This window comes from Entelurus aequoreus, linkage group LG16, assembly GCF_033978785.1.
Source record: "Entelurus aequoreus isolate RoL-2023_Sb linkage group LG16, RoL_Eaeq_v1.1, whole genome shotgun sequence".
NCBI lineage: Eukaryota > Metazoa > Chordata > Actinopteri > Syngnathiformes > Syngnathidae > Entelurus > Entelurus aequoreus.
The window spans coordinates 52,391,421-52,402,647 of record NC_084746.1 but is presented as its reverse complement, the minus strand read 5'-3'; the positions used below and the strand labels follow the sequence as shown (position 1 = coordinate 52,402,647).

Here is an 11,227-nt window from a genome sequence, read left to right as displayed (position 1 = left end):
AAAAAATAATAATAAAAAAGACTTTAAAATGCCGTAGTATGTAAAATGAAGTGGCAGGAATGTTTAGGATAAACACACTTACTGTAATTGAACACAAACATACCGTAATTTCCGGACTATAAGCCGCACCCGACTATAAGCCGCACCAGCTAAATCTAGGGGAAAATACAGATTGCTCCATATATAAGCCGCACCCGACTATAAGCCGCAGGGTTTTGATGTGTAATTAGCGTACTATATAGGGGTTCCTGCTACCACGGAGGGGATTGTCGGGACAGAGATGACTGTTTGGGAACGCAAAGCGTCCCATTTATGAACAATAAATCTTTCAATCATTCAATCAAACTTTCACATCTTTGACATGGCGAACAGCATTCGTGCAGAGTACAAATAATACAACGGTGCAAAGTAATACAAAGTGCTCGCCTGTACGTTATCAAAATAACCAGCCTACCGGTATATGAAAAGTCAGTCTTTAATCATTGTGTCATCGTCTTCCTCCTGTGTACTAAAACCACCGAAATCCTCTTTGTCGGTGTCGGAGAAGAACAGGCCGTAAATAAGCCGCACCCTTGTATAAGCCGCAGGGACCAGAACGAGGGGAAAAAGTAGCGGCTTATAGTCCGGAAATTACGGTAATGCTAAAATGTTCTAATCATGTTTATTACTACAAACAATCATTTTTAAGTGCAAAGAATTGAGCAGGAATATCCACTGTCTCAACTTTTACATTGAGTCCTCCACAGTGGACATTTTTTATATCTTTTTGGAAAATGCGTTTTCTTTTAATAATGTAAATACCTCACAAATTGACGTTTCGCTTTGCTGGCTTAATCTTTTTTGGGTGATTAGTAGTTTATTATATGTGCAGAAATTGCTTTCCCTCGGCACAATGCGCATTGACCGAGTCTTTTTTGGCCTAAAACACTTGAGACTAATGTGGCACGCTTTTTTTTTACCCCCGCCACAGCTGTTATGTTTTCTCCAGGGTTGGTTTGTCTGTTAGCAACAACAATTTTTTTTTTTTTAACTATTCCTCTTTTCGACTACAAAGTCGAACACACTTCACTCTTTTTTTCATTTTTTTCATTTATTTATTTATTTCAGGCAATGACAAAGACGTACAAGTTGACAAAACTAGTATAGTGCATTATTGTCCAGTTTTGCCTGAAAGGGAGTGGGAAGAAGATAACTTATTTAATCCCACCCCCAGTTCTCCATTCAGTGATTATTCACATGAGTTTCACTCTCACTTTGTTCAAGGATTATAATACAGATGTTGTATCATAGTGGCATTACCACAGGTAACAATAGTTATTACACTGTAACAATCATTTGTATCAACAATGTAGGAATAATGAATATACCAACAATGGTAATAGACATCATAGCAATAACTCTCTTTCCTTTACGGCGCTCCACGCCCCCACATTAGGGTCCTGTGCTGCACAGAGGATTCTGGGCGATATAGTTTTATATTTAGACCCGCCAAAGCAAAAGTGCCAGATAAAATCTACATTAACCAAGTTTTCGTTTGATACCGTCATACGTCATTGAAGATTTTAAAACTGCAATACCGCAGGACCTACAATAACATTACAGCCCTATATTACAGTAGCTGTAAAGTATTAGCCCACATTTCATGTTTTGTTTGTACAGAGCTAGCTCAACAGGGCATCTATCTAGTTGTACTAACAAGCATGACACCTATATGTTTCATGATCAATATTATAGTGACCTACTCGATGGACATTATCTGTTTGGTCAAGCTGGCCGGGGACATTTTTTCATTTTATTTTGGGTAGGTGGGAAAAAAACATTGTGTTAGTAGGCCTGGGCGATGTGGACAAAAAATAAAATTCCAGATTTTTACGATTTATTTCCCTACTTTTTAAAGAAACCATTGAATACAAATGACGGAGATAATGCAAAACAAGTTTTTCTTCTATTTAATCAAAAACTAGTACCGGTAGTTCGGAATGATACTCCATACACTGCATCTTACTTTTAGAAAGATTGTAATTTGTATAATTTTGTTCCATTTAGGCTAAATATAAATTGTACTTTTTATGGAATAATTTTCAAATAATTAAATCAAGAGCTTCCCGTGGGAAGCAATACTTCTGCTTGAATAGAATATTTCTGTAACAAAAATGTAGCATTGCACATTGCCATCCATCCATTTTCGACTGATTGTCCCGCGGGGGCCTATTAGAGCTGGATTTAGGTGGAAAGCGGGGTACACCCTGGACAAGTCGCCACCTCATCGCAGATTGCACATTGCATGCCAATAAACAATCTCCAACATTGAGATCAATAAAGTGAAAACTTCTGTCTTCAATACTTCTGTAAAAAAAAAAGTAGAAATACCGGTATACGTTGTATGCAAATAAATAATGAAGTAAAACAGTGTGAAAACTATACTTTGTTTCAGTAAGTCGATAAAGTAAACGCAGCCTTTTTCATTCCCATATCTTGGCGGTTTGCAGTGCAACTTTTTGAGTGATGGCTCTACGCATTGTGCTTCTTTCTCATCATACATGGTATCATCATACATACCTGGTGTAAATGATTCCACCATACTAGTGAGGGGATTTTTAGCCTGTAGTTTGCTTGTTGTTGCATCTTATATTCCTCGTAAAGAATTGTATTTTCCGCAGTCGGCTGGAGGCTTTGGTTTCAGATGCTGGAACAAGTCATCGCTCCGGAGTATAAGTCGCACCGGCCGAAAATGCATAATATAGAAGGAAAAAAACATATATAAGTGGCACTGGAGTATAAGTCGCATTTTTGGGGAAATTTATTTGGTAAAACCCAACACCAAGAATATACATTTGAAAGGCTATTTAAAATGTCTAAAGAATAGTGAACAACAGGCTGAATAAGTGTACGTTATATGAGGCATAAATAACCAACTGAGAAGGTGCCTGGTATGTTAACGTAACATATTATGGTAAGAGTCATTCAAATAACTATAACATATAGAACATGCTATACGTTTACCAAACAATCTGTCACTCCTAATGGCTAAATCCCATGAAATCTTATACGTCTAGTCTCTTACGTGAATGACATCAATAATATTATTTGATATTTTACGCTAATGTGTTAATCATTTCACACATAAGTCGCTCCTGAGTATAAGTCGCAAACTATGAAAAAAACTGCGACTTATAGTCCGAAAAATACGGTAGTTGTGCGGATGCCTTTTTGAAACAAACTTTGTACCGTGCATTTACTTGTTCTACGGTGTTGCCGCAAAACCAAAGTACTGACAACACTTATTTTCTTGGGAACAAACGTCTCGCTCTCATTAGCGTTAGCATTAGCCATGTTTTGCTTTGTGACCCACTAAGGAAATAAGTGGACGGGGCAAGCTACGGAAGCTCCTGAGGGGCAAAAAGTATGTCTATTTTTTATTTTTTAAATAGTCTGCAACAAAAACACTTGTATATATCATCAATAAAATCGATATATCGCCCAGGTCTACATTGTGTACCACTCAATGTTGCAGAAGTCCCCCATTTCTGTCAGCATAGCTTGGCAAGCTCCGCGTTTACAACACCAAGTCATGCCGATCCTGACTCTCTCAGCTTCCATCTGCTCCAACGTTTCACCCTCTTTTCATGCTTTTTCAGCTTCTGTTACTGCCAGTTCATCCTCCATATATTCAGGTTAAAAAAGATAAGGTTGTGAATCCTCATTTGTCCGAAAATAGTTGTCTTTGTCGTCATCTATTACAAAGTCTGCCATGATTAGAACACGTTCGTTGCCGGAAGTAGTAATACGTTGCTATTTGCACTGAAATCCTTGCACCCAGGAAAATGGTAATGCTTAAATGTCAATAGTTTTTTATCTTTAGAATCCTAAAAAAAAAAAAAGACGTGTGTTCTTGTCTCTCATAATGATTGTGAATGATAGGTACAATTACAAAAAAACAGAGTTCCCCTTTAAATCAGTTTGTCTTGTAATATAGTTTTAACAGCAAATCTTCTGTGCTAACTCTGAGAGAAAATCCAAAAAAACTGACTAGTATAGTCACTTTAAATAAATGAGTATCACAGTAAACAGCTTTTAAATAATAAATGTTTACTACCGACTAGTTACCTACTTAGTGGCTTAGTGGTTAGGGTATCCGCCCTTAGATCGGTAGGTTGCGAGTTCAAACCCCGGCCGAGTCATACCAAAGACTATAAAAATGGGAGCCATTACCTCCCTGCTTGGCACTCAGCATCAAGGGTTGGAATTGGGGGTTAAATCACCAAAATGATTCATGGGTGCTGCTCACAAGGTGAACAAGGGGATGGGTCAAATGCAGAGGACAATTTTCACCACACCTAGTGTGTGCGTGACAATCATTGGTACTTGAACTTTAACCTGACAATGTGATTGAGGTCCTGAATCAAAGCTGCTAATCTTTTTTGACAGAATGTCAATACAGGACAAATGTCCACATCATACGTACTGATAAGTCTTGATTAATACTCCGATTGTGTTCTTTTAGTCACATATGACACAAAACTTTAGTCTAACCCAGTTCATATTTTCTCCTCTACAAATATCTCACAAAAGCTTGTGTTGCATTTGAAAAGCCTTTGTGTCAATGCGACAGCTCAGCCAGCAGCGCAGTCAGGGTTAAAGTGTCGAGCACAGCTGTCACAGCAAAACAGCGCTAGTCTGACAAGACTGCTAATACCCTCAGAGACATCCTGGCAGGATTGGCTCCTCGTGGCTCTTACGCAATCACACAGTTCTTATAAGAGGTATACAGTATGTGCTAAATGTGGCTGTGACACTATTCGTTTTCATTTGCATTGTAGAATCACAACAACAACAACAACCCCTGCTACAGTTTTAAGCGTCAGGAAAGGTTTATCTGTGTACCCACAAGTGCTGAATGTCTTAAATATGGAGCACCTCTCAGTCAACTTTATGTTGGTCATACTTTCGTCTCACAGAAACGGGTCAAGGGCCAAGTTCTCTTTGACAAAGTGTGTGATCACCTCAATCTGCTGGAGAAGGACTACTTTGGCATCACGTATAGAGATTTAGAGAATCAGAAGGTATATTGAGAGTACATTAATCATTAAGGTGGATATATGTACAGAATTAAATTAAATATGATGGCTTATTGTCTTTGGTAGAATTGGCTTGACCCTTCCAAGGACTTAAAAAGGCAGATAAGAAGTAAGTATATATTAATAATTTGTGTAATACTATAATAATTAGAATTTGAATAAAATCTTTCATATGCTTCTCAGCATTGCCCTGGAATTTTGCCTTCAATGTGAAGTTTTACCCTCCGGACCCTTCCCAGTTGACCGAGGATATCACCAGGTGAGCTAGCTTTGTTTCGTTTTGTTGTTTTTTTTAATAGGAAAATGAATGATGAAGCAGATTTCAGAAATTGTCTACCTTGACTCTCTTAGGTACTACTTGTGCCTGCAGTTGAGAGATGACGTGGTTTCGGGCCGCCTGCCCTGTTCCTTCGCCACGCACACCGTCCTGGGCTCGTACACGGTGCAGTCGGAACTGGGCGACTACGACCCAGAGGAGCTGGGCAGTGATTATATCAGCGAGCTGCGCTTCGCACCCAACCAAACCAAAGAGCTGGAGGAGAAGGTTATGGAGCTCCACAAGACTTACAAGTTAGTCTCATTTAGTCTTCATTTTGTTGTCAAAGCAAACCTGCACTTTTTTTGAGAATTTTACCAATCATCCACAAATGTGCTTTCTAAATAGTAATAAACTGCTAGCACAAGGTGGCTAACCATGCACGTAATGGGGATTCACCTAAAAAAACTCTAAAAACATACAACAACATTTTATATACATGCTGTAACCTAATGGTGGGCACATTCATGTTAACATAATACTGACAGTATTTCGGGCATTTTAAGCATTACCTTAATTTCTTTCCTTATGCCACTTCCGTCAACAACGGCACCATTTTGCTGCCACCATTGCTACCACTATACATGGCGGACTTCATGTGAGCCAACAACGACTACTTGAGGACAAAATCTTAATTTTTTTTAACTTGAATATACAGAGGATGAGCTACAAGTAGAGATGTCCGATAATATCGGCAGTCCGATATTATCGGCCGATAAATGCTTTAAAATGTATTATCGGTATCGGTTTCAAAAAGTAAAATGTATGACTTTTTTAATCGCCGCTGTGTACACGGACGTAGGGAGAAGTACAGAGCGCCAATAAATCTTGAAGGCACTGCCTTTGCGTGCCGGCCCAGTCACATAATATCTACAGCTTTTCACACACACAAGTGAATGCAAGGCATACTTGGTCAACAGCCATACAGGTCACACTGAGGGTGACCGTATAAACAACTTTAGCACTGTTACAAATATGCGCCACACTGTAAACCCACACCAAACAAGAATGACAAACACATTTCGGGAGAACATCCGCACCGTAACACAACATAAACACAACACAACAAATACCCAGAACCCCTTGCAGCACTAACTTTTCCGGGACGCTACAATATACACCCCCCGCTACCCCTTACCCGCCCCCCCCCAACCCCGCCCACCTCAACCTCCTCATGCTCTCTCAGGGAGAGCATGTCCCAAATTCCAAGCTGCTGTTTTGAGGCATGTTCAAAAAAATAATGCACTTTGTGACTTCAATAATAAATATGGCAGTGCCATGTTGGCATTTTTTTCCATAACTTGAGTTGATTTATTTTGGAAAACCTTGTTGAATTCTTCCAGCGGGGCATCACAACAAAATGAGGCATAATAATGTGTTAATTCCACGACTGTATATATCTGTATCGGTTGATATCGGAATCTGTAATTAAGAGTTGGACAATATCGGAATATCGGCAAAAAAGCCATTTTCGGACATCTCTAGCTACAAGATTTAGAAGCTGGGTGCGAGGCAGATCCTGCTATAGTGAAACACTAACCCATCATGTAGCACTGGTGTAAGTGCTATAGTTTTCATTAACAAAACAAAACAGTCTCTTATAATGTCAGCTCTTACTGGGATGCTAACTGATGGTACGGTTGTATCTTTTAGCACAAGATTTGTGCTCCCTGTTTAGCTGGTAAATTCAGCATAATCCTCACTCTTCAGATGTAAAATGCTGAGAGCCAAAGAGCATCTTGCCATGTCTTCCCAATTATGTAGTTGGTTCTAAGTTGGGAGCCACTATCCACACAGTTTCATGCAGTACGGATTTTTAGCTGGTAACATGTGGAATTTCTAAGTTCAAACTTTTCCAAACTCATACAGCAGCAACTCCAGTAGCTAGCATTGAATTGATTAATGTGGACCCCGACTTAAACAAGTTGAAAAACTTATTCGGGTATTACCATTTAGTGGTCAATTGTACGGAATATGTACTGTACTGTGCAATCTACTAATAAAAGTTTCAATCAATCATTAGCACTCGGCTCTCAATAGTAGCTTGAGGCGCTGTGGGCAAGGTGCTCTGTATCTACACCAGAAAAGTAGTTTGTCTGTGTTATGACCTACAATAACAGTCGCAATACTTTGGTTAATATGCAGGTCACAGAATGTTGTTGCCGTTTCTTTAGAGTGCTTTATATGTGAAATAGTAGAGTCCCCATTACCTGCATTGTTAGCCGCTTTGTGCTAGCAGGTTTTTACTATCTAGAATGCACAGAAAAGGGAAAACGTGTCCTTGTTCCATATAAGGATTGTGGATGATGGGCAAAATTAAACAAAAAAACGTGTATATTCAGTGTTTCCCATAAACTGCCAAGATACCTGTGGCGGTGGGGGCGTGGCTATGGGCGTGGTCACCATGACATCATCGAGTAATTTGCATAATTTACTACAATGATTTGATTTTCTCTAAAAAGGCTCAAAAAATGTATACTTACTAATTAATAATAACAGTTTTGTTTTAAACGTCCATCCATCCATCCATTTTACAATATAACTACAACACTTTATGTACATATTTATATACAGATTTGAACAATAAGTTATTCACTGAAATATATTTATTAATTGTGGTTCTTACAAAAAATATATCTTATAAAATATAAAAGCTAAAATGTCTCAAAGCTCTGCCCCTTTAATTAGTGCATACTAAATCATTTAACTTTAGCCTACTACTACAACCATATTATTTACCAGCAACATAAAGTGAAACAGAGGCAGAGGTGTCCTGCCACTTTAGACTGCCATCAGTTTTACTCCCTACACTTAACCATGTGTTTCCTACTGCCTGCAGACTTTGCACCCTTTGTTATATACACATGTTGTGTTTCTAATATAAATACATTTAATAAAGTCAAATACAAATAAGGCAACAAGAGAAGTATCCTACACTTCTCTTTTGTAAAGTAAATCTGAACAGCCGATATGGGCATCTACATCAACTATATGATTTGCCTGAGAACCTGGAGACGACAAAAAAAAAAAAAAAAAATACAAAAAAAAATTTTAATTTCAATTTTAATTTTTTATTTGTGGCGGACGTAATTCTTTCGTGGCGGGCCGCCACAAATAAATGAATGTGTGGGAAACCCTGATATTGTATTATTGTGTCTCACCAAAGGAAAAAAAAGCAAATACTGCAGCGGCGCGAAGCTCTCGCTTAAAGGCCGTCGTGGCTAAAAATGGATGCACTCAGGGCTGCTTTGTGTAAATTCTGCTGAAAACATCCATACAATAAACTGTTAGCAAGGGAATTGATCTGCGTAGGCTTTTATGCGAGAAAACTGAATTATGTCGGCTCCTTGTCGGAATTGATTCTGTTTCTCCGCTGTCGCCATGTAATATGGTTTTATTCAATGTTCCCCTCTGTGTGTGTGGATGACGTTGTTGCCGTCCAATCAGGGGGATGACACCAGCAGAAGCCGAAATACATTTCCTGGAGAATGCAAAGAAGCTGTCCATGTATGGTGTGGATCTTCACCATGCTAAGGTAATTTTTCAGCATTTAGTTTGCTTGCTTTGTCACTTTGCATATTACAACTGGAGGTGGCTCATTCACAAATATTACAGTAAAAGGTGAATACGTAAAATAAACAGTTTTGTTTGAATTGGGGGTGGTGTAAATTTGTTCCACTTTGATTCTTATTATATTATTGATGCTAAAATCATGTAGGTCAATAAATGCAAACCTAACTTAGTGTTATCGTTGACAAAGGAAATTGGTGCAATATCGAAAAATACAGGTCATTAATAATGAATTCATTTTATTTGAAATAATTTCCAGTCGGCCTATAAAAAATTACCTGCAGGCCAAAAATGGCCCCCGGGCTGCTCAATATAAAAACCCTGGTTTAGGTAATATTAGCATACTATGTTTGTTCTAAAATAAATGCAAGGCTTCTACATCAGTATGTACCTCTTTAATTTTGTGATAAAGATGAAAATGGGAAGTCGCAGCTTGACTGGGTAATATCTCCTGGGGCTAGACTCTCAAACAGTCAGCGGTTATAAAATGTGATGTTTATTGAGTGTGCAAGTTAATTATATGCATTTTCTTAAAGTTCATTCCATTAACATTTGCAGCCTCATGGTCGCCTCTGTGATGCTTCACTTTGCACCATCGTGTCCACTGTTGCACTGCTTACTCATCAATTCATCACTCGTTCTTTGGCTTGCTAGGGCTAAGGTGGAGGATTTGGCGTCTGTAGCCCAAACGAGACAAGTTATTCTCAACTACAGGGGCGGGGTTAGTGCGTGGCTACTTGGGCTAGGCCAGGGGTCGGCAACCTTTACCACTCAAAGAGCCATTTTTGCAAGTTTCACAAATTAAAGAAAATAATGGGAGCCACAAAAATTTTTTTTTAATTTAAAATAAAAAACACTGCATATAAATCTTAAATTGCTTTGTGCTATGTTAACCAGGGGTCTCAGACACACGCACCGGCACGCACTTTAATATGGAAATTTGATAGCGTCATACTTGCCAACCCTCTCATTATTTCCGGGAGGCTCCCGAATATCAGGGCGTGATGGCACTGCTTTTGGCGCCCTCTACAGTCTGCCCAAACAGTGCAACTGCTCGACCACATGTAGAATGCAGCTTCAGCTCGCTCACGTAAGTGACAGCAAGGCATACTAGGTCAGCAGCCACACAGCTTACACTGACGGTAGCCGTACCGTATAAAACAACTTTAACACTGTTACGTTACAAATATGCGCCACACTTTGAACCCACACCAAAAAAGAATGACAAACACATTTCTGGAGAACATCTGCACTGTAACACAACATAAACACAACACAACAAATACCCAGAATCCCATGCAGCACTAACTCTTCCGCTCAACCGACGCACGGAGGGGGGGGGGGGGGGGGGGGTTGATGTGTGGGGGGGGTTTGGTGGTAGCGGGGGTGTATAATCTAGACCGGAAGAGTTAGGGCTGCATGGGATTCTGGATATTGGTTGTGTTGTGTTTATGTTGTGTTACGGTGGGATGTTCTCCAGAAATGTGTTTTTCATTCTTTTTTGGTGTGGGTTCACAGTGTGGCGCATATTTATAACGTAACAGTGTTAAAGTTGTTTTATACGGCTACCGTCAGTGTAAGCTGTGTGGCTGATGACTAAGTATGCTTTGCTGTCTCCTACGTGTGCAAGTAAAAGCTACATACAACATGTCGCCGGGCTGGCATGCTGTTTGTAAATGCTATAGAGGACAGTTACCGCAGTGCTATTAGGGCACGCCCTTAATTTAGTAATTAGAGTGAAAATAGGATAATATTTGCCCTGGGAGTTATCTAGGAGAGGCACTGAGATCCATAAATCTCCTGGGAAAATCGGGGGGGTCGGCAAGTATGCAGCTGAGCCGCATCAGAGTGGTCAAAGAGCCGCATGCGGCTCCGGAGCCGCGGGTTGCCGACCCCTGGGCTAGGCCAAGAATCTTATACAATCCTAAATGCACACGGGCCTAATTGGGGTCAATGCCTGCCGGGAGAGCTGTAACGTTCCAGAACTCGTCGAGCCTTTTGAAAAGCTCTTTTTAGTGAACAATGAGAACCAATTTGCAGTCATGAATTGTTTTTTTGTGAGCCAATCTTACTCGGGCCTCTCAGTAAATTGAAATACTGTATTGTGCGAAAGTTATTTGATTTCATGAGTTCAATTAAGACCAAGAGGCCAATTAAAAGCTCAGGAAGTTTTAGTAGTATACATTATTGAACAGAAAATGTTATGAGATACTGAATTTTGGTTTTTTATTCGCTTTAAATGATATTTATCGAAAATATTGGC

At 39.5% G+C, this 11,227-nt stretch overlaps 1 protein-coding gene across 19 annotated transcripts in view; it reads left to right on the top strand.

Moving 5' to 3' along the window:
- LOC133631180 (protein 4.1-like) overlaps nt 1–11,227 on the top strand; it is a 121,589-nt gene that overhangs the window by 58,635 nt on the left and 51,727 nt on the right. For all 19 annotated transcript variants that reach the window (XM_062023314.1, XM_062023306.1, XM_062023313.1 and 16 more), the window contains exons 4-8: nt 4,959–5,063; nt 5,145–5,187; nt 5,262–5,337; nt 5,430–5,648; nt 8,842–8,929. In XM_062023314.1, the coding sequence (XP_061879298.1) occupies nt 4,959–5,063; nt 5,145–5,187; nt 5,262–5,337; nt 5,430–5,648; nt 8,842–8,929 (531 nt within the window). The remainder of the gene's footprint in view (nt 1–4,958; nt 5,064–5,144; nt 5,188–5,261; nt 5,338–5,429; nt 5,649–8,841; nt 8,930–11,227) is intronic.